Source organism: Asterias rubens, unplaced genomic scaffold, assembly GCF_902459465.1.
Source record: "Asterias rubens unplaced genomic scaffold, eAstRub1.3, whole genome shotgun sequence".
Lineage (NCBI taxonomy): Eukaryota > Metazoa > Echinodermata > Asteroidea > Forcipulatida > Asteriidae > Asterias > Asterias rubens.
The window spans coordinates 42,663-62,513 of NW_022985701.1; the positions used below are offsets into that span (position 1 = coordinate 42,663).

The window sequence follows — 19,851 nt, forward strand, 5'->3', positions numbered from 1 at the left end:
CTAAAAAAGATGCATCACATTAAACAAAACCTAATTTAATAGAAAACTAAACCCCTTTTTCTAGTGATGGCAAAGCTTAGTCGGACACACATGTGCGATAAAAAAGATATATATTTTGAGCACAGTTTGTGAAGTTGTTTGGTAAATTTTTTGTTCATTATTTTACAATTTGCAAAGCATTGTCCGTAAACTTAAACACACTACTAAATGTCTTTATGAAATGTTAAGTCAACAAATTGCAAAAAAAAATATTTCTCTGTTGTTTTTATACCTAGGAGCGACAACAACTGAGGTTGCACCAAGTACAACTAGTCCCACTACAGGTAAGACAGAAATGAAATCCACAAAACTTTTTTATTTATTTTGCCAAAAAGATAATGATTGAATCTGTGAAAGTCTTCTTCATCAGGCCTGAAATCTTTCTCTCGCATCTGAAAGCATACAGTCACATTATTTACTAATTAGTGCAACAAATGTATTTTTTTTCTGCCACTAATTCCTTGCAGCGTAATGACGGGTGAGCCGGACATGACTCGCCCGTTCGGTAATGGTGTTAAACAACTTCCGTTATCTTGCGTTTCATTATAAAACGAGGACTAGCACATAGTTACAACGTAGCTGGTAGATTTGTCCCTGAAATGGAAGCTGCTTTACTATAAGTGTAACGTTGTAGTGTAGTAGAGTATGGCAAGAGTTAGTTTATGAAATTGAACTTTACTTGTAGTTGTTGTTCAGCCACACGCCATCTTCTACCGTCTGGTATGTTTTCGACAACACATATTGTCGATCCCCAACTTTGATTTACCGCGAGAAACGTAATGAATAATATATGTTTCTGCATTAAGACAAAATAAACAGCTGGGTTTCTTATCTCATCTGGTCTGTGTTTGTGCTTCAAGGGGATGGGGTGTGTTGTACTGTCACATGCCCAACACCTAAGAATTCTTACCAAGTAGCCATCTTGCCGGAAACCCATGACACCTGGATACTTTTTTAACCTTTCTCAAACACATTTCACATGGTCTAATTTTCTTCCTTCTATTTCTAAACCCATGATTGATGCATTAAACGTGGTTGTTATATTTTGTTGAACGTTTCTGTAGTTGTGTTGCAAATTATACACCACTGATTTCCAGCGACTTACAGTTTTGTCTTACTAGTAGGGATTTCTACCTCGCCCGCCGCCATTGTTGCAACTATATTACAGCCTCGGCTTGTTTACAATTACGTCGACGAGCACATGTGTGCGAATGCTCTTGCAGAACAACGTTGTGATTGACATCACAGCGAGAGTTTATAGTCCAACCAACAACCAATCAGAACGGGTTGTTAGTTACATTAGCATAATGAGCTCTGCTCTAAATTTTGGCAGATACAAAACCATCAAGGCGCTACTTGGGAAGTGTACCCATGTACCGTAAGTGTACCGTATACAGATGGAACATGTACATGTACAGTACGATGTGTACATACGCTGCACACGTATTATATGCACTGTGTTATGTATGGGGGTGCGCTGGCGGAATTCAGTGATGGGGACTGGGATTTTGCAGATCGCGGCTGGCTGTAGCGCCTTGATCAAGGCTATGACAAGGCTGACACTTCTACAGATTAATATTACGTACATATTGAATCACAGTGAATACGGATTCATGTCAAGGCCCAAAACTTGATCTACAAAAAGTACCAACAAACTTTAAAAATGATGACTATTTCCAGTTTCTGGTTGTGTATGTGCTTCCACTGGCGTTGGTGCTATCATTGGAGCCCTTTTGGGGGGTATTGTCATCGGAGCTGTAGCTGTCAGTGTCATTGTTGTCTTGATGCGACGTCATCGTGACAGATCGACGCAGCGACCAGACATGGCTATCATAGATGGCGACGAAGGGTTAAGTTGACGTCTTTCTCTCACCCTTTCACATGAGTGAATAAAAACACACATTCCAGATTTTTTTCACATGTGGATTTGAGATAGCAGTCTCATGAATTCTCGTGAAATATTTAGAATTTTTTTTGATGAAAGTTCTGTAAAATGTCCATTTTACATAGATTTCTTTTGCATAAATTGGCTTCCCATGAGCTAGACTTGACACAAGTCCCAATCGCGTGCCAATCTCAGAAAACTATTATTTTGTGACACTCTGCATTTCCCAACCTGTTAAGCACGCGGGACCATGCTACACTTTGACGGCGGCATGTATGCTTAGGGACCTCCCACATTAGAACGGGACTTGAATCAAGTCTACTCATGATCGTGCACACAGTGTTCAGAATAACACAAGTTAAAGGCACCATAATGATCAGAAAAGAATGTAACACTTTTTATAAATTAAACTTGTGACCACAAGAAAACTTATTATCAATAACATCACTTCTAAAACAAATTCCAGGCACTACGAGATGTCTACAGAACCGCCAAGAAATCAACAAATACCTCTTGCTGGTCCTTCAGTTAATAAGATCAATCCGCCAGGTAATCGAACAAAAGTATAATACCATTTTAATAAACTTGTTTTAAAACGTGGAACTTTCTGTTTCTGTTGTAAAAAATATGGACAACTATCATTCAATAAAAAAATGTATAGATTGTTTTTTGTATAAAGTTCACACTATTTATTTTCTTAAGCAAGAAAGGCTTAACAAAACAATAATGCCGATATATTAATACGGTTTTCCATACATTGTTGGTTACTTGCAGATGGTCCGACGAACAAGATGACCAAACCCGCTGTCTATGAAAGTATCTCAGAAAACAAAATGGCCGCCGGGTCCAAAGCGCCTAAAGATGCCACGTATGGCAATGTAGGACCCGAATTGTCATTCTCGCGAGATCTCATAGTGATCGAGAACGAGATTGGGCCAGGTGCGTTCGGGAGAGTGCTTCTCGGTACAGCGCAAGGGATTATGGGAGATGGGAATCTCACCAAGGTCGCCATTAAAACACTGAAAGGTTAGTAAAGTGACGTCATAAAGAAGATATTAAGTTCAACAATAAACGTGTTACAAGTCTTGAGTGTATTTAGACATTGGGAACCACTACACTTTGAATTTGTGTCTTTTAAACCATAACGATATGCACGTGGAGTTGTTGGTTCCCCCAAGAATGTTTTATTATCCGCGAGATTTGCACATTAGACATTTGCATCTATTAGTTCAGTTTCTCACATAGCAGACATTTTAATTGAAGTACGAGAGTAGTTGTTTTCGAATAAAAATAAGAAAATGACATCCAAAGTTTACATTTTGTAGATGGTGCTGATGGACAAGCAAAGACCGGCCTCCTGCAGGAGTTGGATCTAATGAAGAAAGTGGCACCACATCCACACGTGGTCAATCTATTGGGATACTGTGTAGAGAAAGGTAAATAACAACACATAACAGTTTGCTCCTCTCAAGTTAAATGGTTGACAAAATAATAATAAATACTAGTAGCATTTTAACACCATCAGTTCAAAATGGCTGACTTAATACAATGGAAGCTCCATAATTATAACCTCGTTTAGTTGGAATATCACTCCTGATTAGATATATCCATTTACAGGGACGAGGTTGAAAGTGTTGCCGCATGGTGGAAAAAAAACCAATAAAATCTCGAAAGTAAGACTGACAATTTGTCTTGCGATGAATTTTATTGCTTTGTGAAATTGGGCCCTTCAGGTTTCTATAAGGCTCGATGTTTGATTGTAGTTTGACTGAATCTTGTTATCCATGTCGTTTATTTCTATCATCAGATCCCATCTACATCATCGTTGAATATCTCAATAAAGGTGACCTTAAGAATGTTCTGATTGGATGTAGATCTGAAGATACTGGAACTGGTTACATCAATATACATGGTATAACTAAATCACTCTCTAAGACATTGATCAAGTTTGCCAGAGATGTGGCAAGTGGAATGGCCTTCTTGTCGTCACAAAAGGTGAGTTCATTTTGTATAATTAACTTTTACAATTATTGCGATAGGACTCTATATTATTATATTATGTGATTTAAGTCAATGCGGTGATTGGTTGGTTCGGTAGAATCAGCTTCGATCATTTTGGACATAGGTCAACATCTAATGAAATAATCTGCCAAAAATTAGTTGCGTCACACTGACGTCACTTGTTGAGTGTTGAGCCAAAAACAAACTGACAAAATGCAAAAATTGTAGTGTGTTTTGAGTCATTAGTTGTAACTCTTTCTCGATCCCTCAGTGTATCCATCGTGATCTGGCTGCCCGTAACGTTCTGGTAAGTGAAGACATGGTCTGTAAGGTGGCTGACTTTGGACTGGCCCGTGACGTCATGAATGTCCGCATCTACCAGCGGGAATCAGAGGTAATCAGACAATACGAAGTTTTGTTCTTTTTTGATCTTCACTTTACGTGGGTTTCAAACGGAAAAGGAGAATGTTATCTTTGTCGTTTCTATCCTCTGCGTTGCAGGGAGTTCTGCCCATGCGCTGGATGGCACTGGAATCCCTTCTTGATGACGTGTACACAACAGAGAGTGACGTATGGTCTTTTGGGATTCTCCTTTGGGAGATCGTTACTCTTGGTGAGATGATTATGATGTATGGATAGAGGGCGTAATCAGTTAGAAAACATCTCTGCTGTCAGTTGTGACCTTCAATTTTGAGCTTCGCTTCAGTAAACGAGAACTTATGAAAACAATATGGCGCCCCGAGAAATTATGAAAACAATATGGCACCCATAATTGATAAAACCAAATCATATTAAAGACACTGGACACAATTGGTATTAACTCAAAATAATTGTAAGCATAAACATTTACTTGGTAACGAGTAATGGAGAGCTGTTGATAATGCAAAACATTGTGAGAAACGGCTTCCTCTGAAATATCGTCGTTTTTGAGAAAGAGGTAACTTCTCACTCATAATAAAATCCTTCAGCTGATGTCTTTTACCATGCATCTAAAAAGCAAACAAACTTGTGCAACAAGGGTGTTTTTTCTTCCGTCATTCTCTAGCAACTTATCAATTGAGTCTAAATTTTCACAGTTTGTTATTTTATGCGTTATGTTGAGATACATCGAGTGAGAACACATCATTGGTATTTGACAACACCAAACGTCTGTTCTTCGGTATAATCTTTGAAAGATTCCAGTTAATCAATGTCATACAACTCCAAATAAGTTTAACATGAATCTGCATATCTAATTGATGACAGGTGCGAGGCCATATCGACTCATGACTGCAAAGACAATGGTTGCCCAACTCAAGGAGGGCTACCGTATGCCTAAACCAAGACACTGCAAGGAAGAGCTGTAAGTGAAAGACCAGTTTGCCATTTTTTCTTCCATCTCTGTTTCCCCTGTATTTGATAATATCAGAACGATCGTTATGTTGGAACGACAGCACTTTAAACTAAGAGGATGGCGGGACAACATTGGGTTGAAGAGGGACTTTAGTTTTTAATAATGAACATCGATCATCAAATCTTAAAGTTCCCGTGAATAACTCAATATTCACTAGTTTTTCTACACTTTTTTTGATGTTTACCAGATACTCCATGATGAACAGCTGTTGGCTTCAAAATCCAAACAAGAGACCAACTTTCCGTAGTCTATTCAAACAGTTGGAGAAGAGTCTGACAATTGAAGCGGTAAGAAATTATTTATTTCTCTAGGCTTTATGTTGGGAAAGGGTATTTGGTGTTTATGGCACCAGGAAGCTACCTGAAGCAATTCTATTCTCAAGTTTTCTTGTCAAGTCTCATATCAGTGTTTATCCACTAAACTCCAGATTGACCTAAACTAATTTTTAATCACAATATTTAACACTTTATACCTTAACTTGCATTGTGTTGGCCTTAATATTAATGGTGTCAGTCATCCATGGCTGTGAGAACCAACGTGAATTGAGCTAACGCCAAGCCCAGACTCGATCCATTCTTGATTACGTAATGCGGATAAACCAATCATCGATGTCGCAACCACATATTTTGTATTTCATCAGACTCTTGAAAAACTTGGTCAAATGCAAAGTAAGTGTTAGAAGAAGACTAACTATAAGTATAAATATGAATAGTAAACTTGCGGGTACAACCATGAGTAAAATCTCTTTTAAAGGAGTGGTGGCTCTGAAAAGACCCGGTTTGGTCTCGACGTTTTGAACAGTAGGTCTGTACTCTGCTCGTCTTCAGAGCCACCACTGACTCCTTCAAATAAGTTTTACTCATGGTTGTACCCGCAAGTTTACTATTCATATTTATATTTATAGTTATTCTTATTCTCCACACCATGCAAAGCATCAAACACCATTTGAAGTTAGTGATGATTGTATCCTACGGGTCAAATGACTAAAAGTGCGCGCGCAGTTCAGGTGATCTAGTGAGCGAGTAGAAAGACTATAGACTGACCAGAAACTGTGACCTAGCTCTCGAGTCGATCGACCATGCTCCAGTGCTTGGTTCGATATAGGGTGCGTACGATTAGCTTTCCTGCGTCGACCCCGGTCTGCCGCCGTTACGTTCGAATAGCTTCGACGTCATTCCAGGGGTTCACCCACCCGGGTCGGCCCAATACTCGTATTATGCACTGTGCGAGTATCCTGCGTGTGGAACGGGTCACTTGGGGCTGGCCCGAGGTGCATGGCGTCACTAATACGAGAGGTTGAGTGAACGTTCGATTAGCTCTTGTCAGGGGCTAACCCGGATGAGCACCGCGGGGTCGACCCGGGGAAGCATCGAACGCACCCATAATGTTATTATTATAGAGATCAGTGGAGTCTAGTCACTCACCCGAACTTGCACTAAGATGTGAACCTGTGTCCAGTGGTATGAAATGCGAGGTGTTTAGATATTGGGATTCTTTGTTTTAAACACCATTTCGACAATTTTAAACCAGGGTTATTTTTTTTTTTTTTACAGGATTACATCGAACTTGATGATCTGGACGAAAATATCTACGAGGATACAAAGATAAATGATGACAACGAGAAACTATGAGAGTTTGCTGCCAACTCTCACGATAAAATACATAAGGATAATTATATAAAATACTGACTCATCAATAGAGTCTTTCGACGCTCTGTTTAATACAGTAATAACATGCATCATTACAAATAATATGTAGCGGTTTTAAAAGAGCAGAAATTAAACTTTAAAATCAGAGTCAGAGTTGACCGGAATTAATTTGTGTCCCTTTTTGGCTTGACACAGAATGGGTCAAATTGACCCGGGATCTGTGTCAAATTATTTTATCCAGAAACGGAGCAAAAAGACGCAGAATGTAAGTTAGAAACACATGTATAACCACTTTCCGGACCCCCTAAAAATGGTCAGACCCCACGGAATTTCAAATCCGGGTCACTCTAACCCACTTTGTATTAACTAGGTCAAGAGTAGTTATGATTTGACAATAACCAATGAAATTATCTCGTATTAGTAATGTATTGTGTATTTATTTTATTCAAAACTAGATGATAGAAATGAATCCCCTCTTCCAATAAACACAGATGTAATACCGGTACCTCTTTATAATTAGCAATGAATGTGTGATTGAACACACATCATAAAAACCATGTCCCACCATAAACTGTCAATCTGCTTCATAGTACAAAGTGTGTTATAACGAACTGCTTGTGACAAGTTAGCCTGAACATCTGACGTCACACGCGAGGCTTGTGAATAACGCCAGAGACCTGCCTCGAGTCCGGCGTGTACATTCACCTTTGACCTCGGTCTTTTCACATAGAGATACGCAGTCAACTTCTATTGCGGACGTGGACAGCAGTGTGAGGCTGTTTGGGCATGGAACGCTCATGTCACTCCACGTATCCAATGATATCATTGTATCCAATGGAATCACTGATCTTGCGGATTAAGACAGGAGCCCAGTCTAGTCTCAAGTGAATCATCTTGTCTAGCACCCTCAGTTGTCGGTTCCTCTAACTGTATGGATTCTAGATTGCGACAGTCTTCACATAATTATGTTATTGTGTTTTGCACACTGAGAGAGTTTAGACAACACGATTAGATGAAGCCCATGGCCCATATTTTGTTCTCTAGTGAGTTATTTCTCTTGTAAATTGTATTTAGTTAGAGGCAATATACTATTACCATGGAGGAATAACCATGCTATTACACAGCTCATGTCACCAACTACATTGTAAACAAAAAAAACTATGCCTTGGTATACAGTTAATAAACTTCAACAAAAGTTCATTGCACTAACTAGGCCTACATTCAATATTAAAATACATATCATGCTATATTGTATACAATCACAGTTTATTGTAAATATACCTTGTATGGACTGAAGTTCAGCATATCATTTTTACCACTAGTTTTTGCAGAAATTTGAAGGAGAAAAAAAATAACACAGTAATGCTTCATAAAACTTGAGGGAAATGAATTTCCCCAAATTGTCACGTGACGATTCTTTAAAAGCCTTTTAGGCACAGAGAGAGACTGGTTCTTTGTTATTCCACATAGTGTAACAAAAAACGTACATTTCATGTACACCAACTACGTTAGTAAAACGAAAATTATGCTATTGTAAATTATAATCTCATTTTACTGTAAATATGTATTGGTCCCGAGCCCTATGTGGGCATTAATAGTTGATTAAATCATGTTGATACTAAATTTTGCAGAAATATGAAGAAAAAAAAAACGGTTGCATGTTTCCTGAAACTTTAGGAAAATTAGTTTCTCAAAAATATAAAATGTTAAGCATTTCGTATAACGAAAACAATTTATGAAGTAGGCCTAAACGACTCTTTGAATGATCGCACGCTGCAAATGTCCGGTTTCATTGTTAAAATCAGAGTGTTAAAGTGTTAAAATAATACTAACAGAAAATGTTTTGGTTTGGCCCAATCAGTCCATGGTTTGTCACAATGCTTGCTAAGTAATATGACGAAGAGAGGGCTCGGCGTGGCCCACTTTCGTGCCCATTCACACCTTTCAGCAAATACTCGGTACGCGCGCTACTGGCGTGGAATGAGGTGCATGCTGGTCTAGCTAAGTAGCTAATAGCGATCAAATTATGCTGGTCTATCGCTAGCCGAAAAGGTCTCATGGCTCACGTTCGAAAGAAATGTTCCGCGGTATTTCAAGAATAATATCGACAGACGTGTATGGCCTCTATCAGAGAGGCCTAGAAAAAATGTCTTACTTCTTTCGTAGCGATGATTCTAGACTTCTCGTGTCAAGATACCATACGGGCGAACATCAAAGTTACCTGTCGCAGGGTCTTGCTGTTGAGACACCCAGTAAGGGAAATCTTTGTATCCAGTTTCCGACGGATCTACGACTTTCAAGCCTTTCTCGTTTACGCGATTCTGCAAGATCAGCCTGTACTGCTTCCCGTCATGACTAAAGGCCTTACCGTAAAATTTGTCAACATTCTTGTAAGATGGGCTAGTGTAGACCCCCTTACCGAATAGCTGTCTGTGGCCCATATTGTACCCCTTCTCGACAATTCCCCTGACGTTGCATTTTGCTGTCCCGTGGTAGGACACCGGCCACTCTCCCGGGGTTGATGCAGTGCGGATTCCGTCTTGTCCCAACCAGGTGTCGTCCTTGTATTCACCGACAACTTTGATGGCGTACCTCTTCCATCCGTACGGGCGTTGGTATTCGAAACTTCCCCGTTTGTATGTTTTGCCATCATCCTTAGCAGTGGTAAAGTCATGGTCGAACTTCGGTGCCACTGATTCTGGATCCAGCTCAAAAACACCCATCTTTTGACCACGGGTGCATTTAATGCCAAAAATCATACAGCCAGACACGATACCTTGGTATTTGATCTCTTGGTGATCTTCCAGTTCACTGTTCTCGTAGATCAGCATCAGTGTGTCTGGTCTCAAACTCAACTTCTTGGCAGCAGCTTCCCTCAACTCTTTAACAGTGGAGTTGGTCTCGAAATCGACGGTGACATGTTCGTTACTCTTCAACATGTGTATGTGAACAGTGACATGTTGAATGAATGACTCGAGAGTAGTCGAAGAAGCCGGTGGTAATTGCATCATGCCATACGTCATACCAAAAAGATCCCGAGCGGATAACTTGATGACCGATTGAGACTGGTTTTGGCTCGACTCTAATACCACAATTGAACCGGCTCTTGGAGAGTTGGGACTGATGATGCCCATGGTCGCGGTAGCAGGAGGAAGCCAACCGCCGAACATCCAGCCCAACCACGACTGCTGTGGCGCTGGTTGCGCTGCTGGCATTAGAGAAGGTTGTCTCACTTTCAGTCCAGTCGTTGCTGTAAAAGCTGAGGAAATGATCGCCATAGAAGCTGCACCCGCCATAATGGAAGTTGAGAGTATGTATATTTTAGTATGAGCTTACTGTCAAGAATTTTAGACAATATTTTGGCGTATAACGTATTTCAAACTGGAGCTGCTACTATACCACTGCCAGCTTATTGCGGGGCACACATTATTGCGCAATTCTTTCCCCGATGATCGATGTGTGAACGTACTTAATACAAACCAATCTAGCCCTATGACCTTTACACCTTTAACACGATCTCAATTTCCTGCTGATTTCTCATCTAGGGAAATCCCCTAAACATCCTAGCCTTGATTCAAGGTTGTTGGCGCAGTGTGCCACGGCCCGGTGCGGCCTGATTCGGCAACAAGTGCATAGACAGTGCACACGAACAACGTGTACACAAAAGGTGTTTGTGCAGGTACATGTACAGGTACAGGTACATGTACATGTTCATGTACAGGTACATGTTCATGTACAGGTACATGTTCATGTACAAAGCACACACTTTCCCGGAGGTGCTCTCATTGTTGTCCATGTCATTATGTTGTCCATGTCATTCTGTCATTGTTGCCCATGTCTGAGTTGCTGTCTGTCCATATTTCTGTCATTGGTGTCCATGTCGACTGAGTTGCTCTCATTGTTGTCCATATTTCTGTCATTGTTGTCCATGTCTATTGTTGTCCATATTCCTGTCATTGTTGCCCATGTCTGAGTTGCTGTCTGTCCATATTTCTGTCATTGGTGTCCATGTCGACTGAGTTGCTCTCATTGTTGTCCATATTTCTGTCATTGTTGTCCATGTCTATTGTTGTCCATATTCCTGTCATTGGTGTCCATGTCTGAGTTGCTGTCATTGTTGTCCATATTTCTGTCATTGTTGTCCCTGCTGAGTTGCTCTCAATGTTGTCCACATTTCTGTCATTTTTGTCCATGTCTATTGTTGTCCAAATTTCTGTCATTGGTGTCCATGTCTGAGTTGCTGTCACTGTTGTCCATATTTCTGTCATTGTTGTCCATATGTCTGAGTTGCTGTCATTGTTGTCCATATTTCTGTCATTGTTGTCCATGTCTGATGAGTTTATTGTTGTCCGTATTTCTGTCATTGGTGTCCATGTCTGAGTTAATATCATATATTGTCAAAAGGTGTTAATTTTTGCATCGGGGATATAGGCCTAAAGAATTTAATACTATTTGGTTTTTACCTTGGTGTACTCGTAGTGCCTTTGTCACAGAACTCGGGAAAGTGAGTGCATCGGTTCGTGTAAAAGACAAAACTATCTTATTTAACTGAGACGGTGTTCACAATTTGATTTGTAATGCCCCCCCCCCCCCATCCCCTCCCGCGACCCCAACTCGACGTTTACACATTATTGATAATGTGTTTCCACACAACTCTTACTGAGTATACAGTGTTTAATACACACTGGTTTATTTGGGGTTTAAAGGCAGTGGACGCTATTGGTAATGGGAGACTTTCTGGGACGATAGAGGGCAGCAGACTTACCGGGTAAATCCATTGTTCTCAGAATTATGCGCATGTTCAGAACTACGTAAACAATGGAAATTTACCCGGTATGTCTGCTGCCGCCTAGCGTTGGAAAGTCTCCTATTGTCAAACACTAGCCTTCTCACTTGGTGTATCTCAACATATGCATAAAATAACTAACCTGTGAAAATTTGAGCTCAATCGGTTTAAAAGTTGCGAGATAATAATGAAAGAAGAAAACACTCTAGTCACACGAAGTTGTGTGCGTTTAGATGGTTGATTTCGAGACCTCAAGTTCTAAATTTGAGGTCTCGAAATCAAATTCGTGGAAAATTACTTCTATCTCGAAAACTACTCCACTTCAGAGGGAGCCGTTTCTCACATGGTGTTATACTGCCAACCTCTCCCCATTACTCTTTACCAAGTGAGGTTTAATGCTAATCATTATTTTGAGTAATTACCAATGTCCAATAGTGTCCACTGCCTTTAAACAAAAACCATATTCATTATCTCACGATGCAAAAATCAACAGCTAAAATGATGTTCACAATTTGATGTTTAACAGTCCCATTGCAACTCCACCCCAAAACTACGTCACTGATAATGTGTAATCTGTAAAAAAAAAATGGCTACTTTTATGGCTACGGCCGGAATGCCCAATATCTGATTCTTTATAATTGCCGCTGCAGCCATTGCCGTTGCAGCCTTAGCCGTCAGGTAGTAGCCAGAGCCGCTTGAATTGGAACAGTTTCAGTACACTGATTTAAGTGTGAAAAAAATAAAATAATAACAAGTGAATGAAAAGAAACAAAAAAATAATTGTTGAGACTGAAAGACGGTTGTTTTCTTGAATGGTTGATATACTTGTCCTTGTTCCCCTCAAACACACGTTTTTAAACCGGTTCATAAAGTGAAACCCAATTAGTATTTCGTTCATAAATGCAAAGCCATTGCAACACATGTTCTGATGGGTGCGCCACAATTACGAACTGTACGAGCAAAAATACATCACTGTTTTTTTTTTCTCTTTCTTTTTTACTCTCAATCATACATAGAAAAAGGAAAAAACCAAACATGCCTGAAAACGTCTTTACGGCCAGTACAACGCACCATGTTAAATTACATCTATAATTAATTGACCAGGCTATGGATTCGGAGGTGTGTTGCAGAGGGGTGGAAATTCCAGGGTCTATTAATAGGAAAATTATGACCATGCAGAAATTTGTTTGTTGACAACGGTTGAGTGCGGTTGCCACAACGAACGCTCTGGGCCAAATTTCATCAAGCCTTGCTAAGCAAAAACAGGTTACCAGCCAAAAGTCCATAAAATTCAACACTGTTGCGACTGGTGACCCCCACATTATTTGTTTAGCAAAGAAATTTGACAAGCAGTATTTTCTGCTAAACAGCTTAATAAGATAATCGAACCCTAGTGTGTGGCCATATTTTGCATTGAGTAGCTTAAAGGAACACGTTACACGTATTTAAAAAAAAGTCTCTCGAAATCCGAAAATCTGTTCCGTTGTAGTAGTAAAAGGAACACGTTGCCTTGGATCGGTCGGTCTTTGAAAAGCGTTTGTAACCGTTTGTTATGAAATGCATATGGTTAGAAAGATATTTAAAAAGTATAATACAATGATCCACACAAATTTGCCTCGAAATTGCGTGGTTTTCCTTTTACTTTGCGAACTAAGTCGTCTATGCCTAAAAGGCCTAAAAGGTCACGTAACATTTTTGGGAAATTCAGTTTCCTCAAGTTTTATGAAGCATGACCGTTGTTTTTCTCTTCTTAAAATTTCTGCAAAAAATAGTGGTAACAAAAATGATATGCTCATCTTCTGACAGGGCATAGTATTCCCTGTATGGGCAGAAATAAGATTACAATTATATACAATAGCAAAGTGTGTTTTAATAATGCAGTTGGTGAACATGAACTGTTTATTGAAGAATAGAATTGTATACAATGGCGTAGTTTTTTTTTATATAATGGTGTTGGTAACATGAGCTGTACGTTGAATATTACATTTGACACTTACGACAGATTATTGTTGAATTAGGGTTTATCACGTATATTCATACATTCGTTATTTAAGAGGTATTACATCTGTGTTTATTGGAAGAGGACGTTCTTAAATATATATAAATTTTAATCATGTTTGTATTTATTCAGAATAATGAATATTAAAGACACTGGATACTATTGGTAATTGTCGAAGACCAGTCTTCTCACTTGATGTATCTCAACATATGCATAAAATAACAAACCTGTGAAAATGTTAGCTCAATTGGTCGTCGAAGTTGCGAGATAACTATGAAAGAAAACATACCCTTGTCACACGAAGAATTGTGTGCCTACAGATGCTTGATTTCGAGACCTCAAGTTCTAAATCTGGGGTCTCGAAATCAAATTTCTTTCTCTTTTTCGAAAACTACGTCACTTCAGAGGGAGCCGTTTCTCACAATGTTTTATAAAATCAACCCCTCCCCATTACTCGTTACCAATTAAGGTTTTATGCCAATAATTATTTTGAGTAATTACCAATAGTGTCCACTGCCTTTAAATATCAACAAAAGAATGTTTGTATCAAATTGTTTTTACATCTCATAGTTGGTTTTAGAAATGTATACACATGTAGAACATGTTAGAAATGTAGACAATATCTTAACTCTGATTGGGTTTGCAATAACTAAACAATTGAGAACAATACTACAAAAAAAACAGACTTTTAGAAACTTTCGTCATGCGAAAATGTTTAAAGTGCTTAGGAAACTCATTTTCGTCAAGTTTGAAGCAAGCATGCAGTCATTGTTTTTCAAATATCTGCATAACTTAGTAGTAAATTTGCCATAAAGTGCCTATAAATATTTGCAATAAAATAAGATTATAATTGTCTACAATAGCATAATGTTTTTTTTAAATATAATGTAGCTGGTGAAATGAACTGTACGTTGTGTATTACTCTATGCATTAAACAGATTGACAGTTTAAAGCCATTGGACCCTTTCGGTGAACAGTATTGTCCAAGGCCCACACTTCGTGTATCACAACTTATATATAAAATAACAAACCTGTGAAAATTTGGGCTTAATCGGTCATCGGAGTCGGGAGAAAATAACGGAAAAACTCACCCTTGTATCCGCGCGTTTCGCCGTGTCATGACATGTGTTTAAAATAAATCCGTAATTCTCGTTAACGAGAATTGATATTGTTTTACTGTTTTCTCAAAAAGTAAAGCATTTCATGGAATAATATTTCAAGAGAAGAATTTCACCACTACCTTCTGTAAACCCTGTAAGTTATTTGTAAATCTGTGAACTTTTTTTGTTCCTGTACCGAAAGGGTCCAATGGCTTTAAGGTTAAAACTAGGGGGTATGACTTGTGTAAAATTATTCATTGCTAAAGGCACTGGACACGTTTGGTAATTGCTCATTGGTGTGTCCAAACATACATGCATTAAATAACAAACCTGTGGAAATTTGGGCTCAATACTGGTCATCGAAGTTGCAAGAGAATAAATTAACTTTGTTGCATAACTTTGTGTGCTTTTAGATGCATAATATAAAGCTTCAGGCCTGAAGGTCTTTTATTAATTGGGTGAGAAATTACCCTCTTTCTCATAAAGACTACTAATAGTGGCAGCCGTTTCACATAATGCATTATACTATCAACATCTCCCCATTGCTCGTTACCAAGTAAGTTTTTATGCTACTAATCATTTTGAATAATTACCAATAGTGTCCAGTGCCTTTAAAGAGACTTATCTGTGTTTGGTGGAAGAGGAGATTCATTTCTACCTTCTAGTTTTGAAATATACAATGCAACTAGAATGATGTGATCATTTCATTGGTTATTGTCAAACCAGCCTTGACCTAGTTAGTATAAAGTGAGTCAAAGTGACCCGGATTCGAAGTCCCATGGGGCCAGGGGCCGATTTCACAAAGATCTAAAATTGATCGTGACTGCAAATCAATCGTAGTTGCTTAGTAAAGTGTGATGTCACAATTCAAATCACTATGGTGATACTGAAAATTTGTGTTGCGATGAATTTTATTGCTTTGTGAAATCGGCCCCTGACCCACTTGCTGAGTTCGAAAAGTGGTTAAACATGTGTTTCTAACGAAGATTATGCGTCATTTTGTTCTGTTTCTGGATAATTTTGACACAGATCCCGGGTCAATGACCCATTCTGGGTCAAGCCCGAAGGGACACGAATCGGGATTCTGACCCGGATAAGTATTATAACTAATTTCTACTCTATAAAAACCATGCATCTAGTTTTTTGACAGGAATGTTATAATTGCATTGAACCAGCAGAGCGTCAAAAGACTCTTTTGGATGGGCCAACATCACATCGTGTTGTTTTTTTCTGGTGAGAGTTGGCAGCAAAGTCTCACAGTTTCTCGTCCTCATCCCTTATCTTTGTCACCTCGTATATATTTTCGTCCAGATCACCCAGATCGATGTAATCCTTTAAAAAAAACAGGAAATCGGGTTTAAAATGTTTGAAATGGTGTTTAAAGATGCTATGTCAGATTTTTTGCCGTTTTGACCCACAAATTTTGATTTAAAATTCATTAGGTATTTTGATGGGGGTCGAGAAAGTTACAAGCTTTCATTTGATCCATTGCTCGAAAAAGTCCGCCAATTATTAGTAGCAGTGAAATGAAGGGCTCAAAATTAGTTTTTGTCGGGATCCGGACAATATATCACGTGACCAACTCTTATGTGTTTTACAAGAAACGTTTTAAACTTTTGTCATGGTTCCTGACCATTAAAAGTAAAAGTTAAACGTTTTTTCGTTAGAGCGGGTGATACTCTTTGAAATACCATTCACCCGAGGCGTGAGCTCAGCTTCACGTTGGTTTGCACCACTAACAAGACCAAAGAAAAGGACCAACACTAATTCTAATTATTGAGAATAATTCTCGACTATATTTCAAGTTCTTTTATAAAGTGATGTCTTGGGTTTTTTTAAACACAAGATATGGTATTTCATGATTTTATTTCGTGCTGAAGAATAATCAATGAATGAAAAAGAACTTGAACTCAATACAAGTTATTGTGTGAAATGGTAAATAATTAATGTTGTTTAAAAGTAGTAGGTTAAATCTGGGGATTGTTGGAGAAACACTGATCCGCGGCTTGAGAACAGAATTGCTTAAAGGCAGTGGACACTATTGGTAATTACTCAAAATAATTAATAGCATAAAACCTTTCTTGGTGACGAGTAATGGGGATAGGTTGATGGTATAAAACAATGTGAGAAACGGCTCCCTCTGAAGTGCCATAATTTGATTTCGAGACCTCAGATTTAGAACTTGAGGTCTCAAAATCAACCATCTAAACGCACACAACTTCGTGCGACAAGGGTGTTTTTTCTTTCATTATTATCTTGCAACTTCGATGACCGATTGAGCTCAAATTTTCACAGGTTTGTTATTTTATGCATATGTTGAGAAACACCAACTGTGAAGGCTAGTCTTTGACAATTACCAATAGTGTCCATTGCCTTTAAGTCATCCACTTGGGAGTCATGCCACCACTACCCTTTCCTAAAATCAGAATTTTGAAGATTACCGCTTCATTTGCCAGACTCTTCTCCAACTGTTTGAAGAGACTACGGAAAGTTGGTCTCTTGTTTGGATTTTGAAGCCAACAGCTGCTCATCATGGAGTATCTGATGATCAACATCAAAAGAAGTTTAGAAAAACTAGTGAATATTAAGTTATTCACGGGAACTTTAAGATTTGATGATCGATATTCAATTCTGCCTATGTTTGTCTCGCCATTCTTATTATGTAAAGAAAGCTCAAGCTGGCCTTTCACTTACAGCTCTTTCTTGCAGTGACTTGGTTTAGGCATACGGTAGCCCTCCTTGAGTTGGGCAACCATTGTCTTTGCAGTCATGAGTCGATATGGCTTCGCACCTATTATCAATTAGATATGCAAATTCATGTTAAACTTATTTGGAGGTGTGTATGAAATTGTTTAAGTTGAATCGTAGAAAAATAAATTTAATTGATTAGATAAATTATATCGTAGAAAGGAACGTTTACTCACACAAAAACTACTGTTAGCAATAGACCCGATGTTTTGCCAACCGAAGTTGAAACACTATGGAAAAGCCATCGTAACAAAACAAAAACAGATGGCAACAATTTGTAACAAAATGTGTTGAATTTGTCGGATACAAAGCAACCATTCATAATAGATATTTCATCTTACTGAATAATGAATTTGGTCAGAACATCTTTTAATACAATTGTATGTTTGTTAATGTTCGGCCGTCCATGCCAAGCAGCGAGGCATGTTAACCAACAATGGAAACATCTAATTGGTTACTTTTGTATGAACATCGGGTGTTACATTATTTTCTTAAGTTCTTGTTTTGAAACGAAACTTTAATTTTAATGTAACTGACAGCAGAGAAGGTTTCTAACTGATTTCGTCCTCTATATCATAATCATCTCACCAAGAGTAACGATCTCCCAAAGGAGAATCCCAAAAGACCATACGTCACTCTCTGTTGTGTACACGTCATCAAGAAGGGATTCCAGTGCCATCCAGCGCATGGGCAGAACTCCCTGCAACGCAGAATAGAAACAAAACATAACATTCTCCTTTCCGATTTCAAACCCATGTAATGTGAAGATCAAATTACAAAGGAACAAACATCGTGTTGACTGATTACCTCTGATTCCCGCTGGTAGATGCGGACATTCATGACGTCACGGGCCAGTCCAAAGTCAGCCACCTTTATACAGACCATGTCTTCACTTACCAGAACGTTACGGGCAGCCAGATCACGATGGATACACTGAGGGGTCGAGAAAGAATTACAACTTATGACTCAAAATACATCAATAACACAATTTCCGCATTATGTCAGTTTGTTCTTCGTTCAAAAATCAACACGTGACGTCAGTATGACGCAGATCCTCTTATCGTAGAATATTTCATCAGTTATTGACAACAGTCCAAAATGATCGAAGCTTATTCTGCAGTACCAAACAATCACCCCCATTTTACTAAAGTCACAAATACATAGCAGCCTTTTTCAATAATTGCAAGTTATTTATAAAAAATTATCTCACCTTTTGTGACGACAAGAAGGCCATTCCACTTGCCACATCTCTGGCAAACTTGATCAATGTCTTAGAGAGTGATTTACGTTTACCACGTATGTTGAAGTAACCTGCTCCAGAATCTTCGGATCTACATCCAATCAGAACATTCTTAAGGTCACCTTTACTGAGATATTCAACGATGACGTAGATGGGATCTGATGATAGAAACAAACATGGATACCAAGAATCGGTAAATACTGCAATCAAACTTCAAAACTCTTGCTTAAGAGCCTTCGGGTGTTTTAATGTGTGTACCTAAAGTCACTTCCTGAAAACCTCAGGGAAATACACAACATCTCCATTTTTCAGCAGCAACTAAAGGCACACCTGTTCACACTTGCTTTCTCTATCCACTTGAGAATTCTCTCTTTTCCATCTTGACCGGCGACTTTAAAGTGTTTTACACCAGATTTAGTGCGCCTTTATAAATGCTTTGTATATTATAACTATTATTTATTATTCAAAATAGATGTCATTAGTTAAACCAAAGGAGTGGAATATTTAATCAAAATATACAACTTTCACCCCTTGCATGTTCTTCTACGTTTTCGTCAGCCAAAAAATATCCCTTACTACTAGTTTTTTGTCCACCATGTGACAACACTGCATCAGCCTCGTCCCTGTAAATGGATATAAACCAAGAGTGATGCTCGAACTAAACGAGGTTGGAATGTGACAACTCAGATGGAGTATACTAAGTCAGCCATTTTGAACTGATGGTGTTAAGATGCTACTAAAATGTCTCATTTGTCAATCGTTAGACTTGAGATGAGCAAACTGTTTTCATTATGTGTTGTTATTTACCTTTCTCTACACAGTATCCCAATAGATTGACCACGTGTGGATGTGAACCCACTTTCTTCATCAGGTCCAACTCCTGCAGGAGGCCGGTCTTTGCTTGTCCTTCGGCACCATCTACAAAATTTAAACCTTGGATGTATTTTTTTTGTTTTTATTCGAAAACAACTAATATCGTACTTTAAACAAAGTGTCTGCTATTGCTATACT

General features: G+C 38.7%; 2 protein-coding genes across 2 annotated transcripts; one reads left to right on the top strand and one right to left on the bottom strand.

Annotated features, from left to right (window-relative positions):
• The first annotated feature begins 204 nt into the window (after positions 1 to 204).
• On the top strand, positions 205 to 8,116 carry LOC117305799 (tyrosine kinase receptor Cad96Ca-like). Its single transcript, XM_033790674.1, has 11 exons — positions 205 to 323; positions 1,720 to 1,888; positions 2,391 to 2,473; positions 2,699 to 2,950; positions 3,250 to 3,360; positions 3,732 to 3,919; positions 4,197 to 4,319; positions 4,427 to 4,538; positions 5,171 to 5,267; positions 5,506 to 5,605; positions 6,872 to 8,116. The coding sequence occupies exons 1-11, from the start codon at positions 221 to 223 to the stop codon at positions 6,947 to 6,949; spliced, it is 1,416 nt and encodes a 471-aa protein (XP_033646565.1). The 5' UTR covers positions 205 to 220; the 3' UTR covers positions 6,950 to 8,116.
• Positions 8,117 to 15,717: 7,601 nt separating this feature from the next.
• Positions 15,718 to 19,741, bottom strand: LOC117305800 (tyrosine-protein kinase receptor Tie-1-like). The gene is made up of 7 exons (XM_033790675.1): positions 19,648 to 19,741; positions 18,811 to 18,998; positions 18,408 to 18,533; positions 18,189 to 18,300; positions 17,547 to 17,643; positions 17,294 to 17,393; positions 15,718 to 16,184 (listed from the first exon to the last, which is right to left on the bottom strand). Exons 1-7 carry the CDS (start codon positions 19,706 to 19,708, stop codon positions 16,107 to 16,109), a joined length of 762 nt encoding a protein of 253 aa, XP_033646566.1. The 5' UTR covers positions 19,709 to 19,741; the 3' UTR covers positions 15,718 to 16,106.
• Positions 19,742 to 19,851: the final 110 nt, after the last annotated feature.

What these genes read in the sequence shown, in the direction of transcription:
- LOC117305800 (XM_033790675.1), bottom strand. Translation starts at nt 19,708, where the DNA reads ATGAAGAAAGTGGGTTCACATCCACACGTGGTCAATCTATTGGGATAC. An exon ending in CCTTCTTGTCGTCACAAAAG is followed by an intron (nt 18,534 to 18,810) that starts GTGAGATAATTT and finishes TCGACCCCTCAG; the next exon opens with TGTATCCATCGTGATCTGGC. An exon ending in TCTACCAGCGGGAATCAGAG is followed by an intron (nt 18,301 to 18,407) that starts GTAATCAGTCAA and finishes TCTGCGTTGCAG; the next exon opens with GGAGTTCTGCCCATGCGCTG.
- LOC117305799 (XM_033790674.1), top strand. Translation starts at nt 221, where the DNA reads ATGTTAAGTCAACAAATTGCAAAAAAAAATATTTCTCTGTTGTTTTTA. An exon ending in GGGATACTGTGTAGAGAAAG is followed by an intron (nt 3,361 to 3,731) that starts GTAAATAACAAC and finishes TTCTATCATCAG; the next exon opens with ATCCCATCTACATCATCGTT. An exon ending in AGACACTGCAAGGAAGAGCT is followed by an intron (nt 5,268 to 5,505) that starts GTAAGTGAAAGA and finishes GATGTTTACCAG; the next exon opens with ATACTCCATGATGAACAGCT.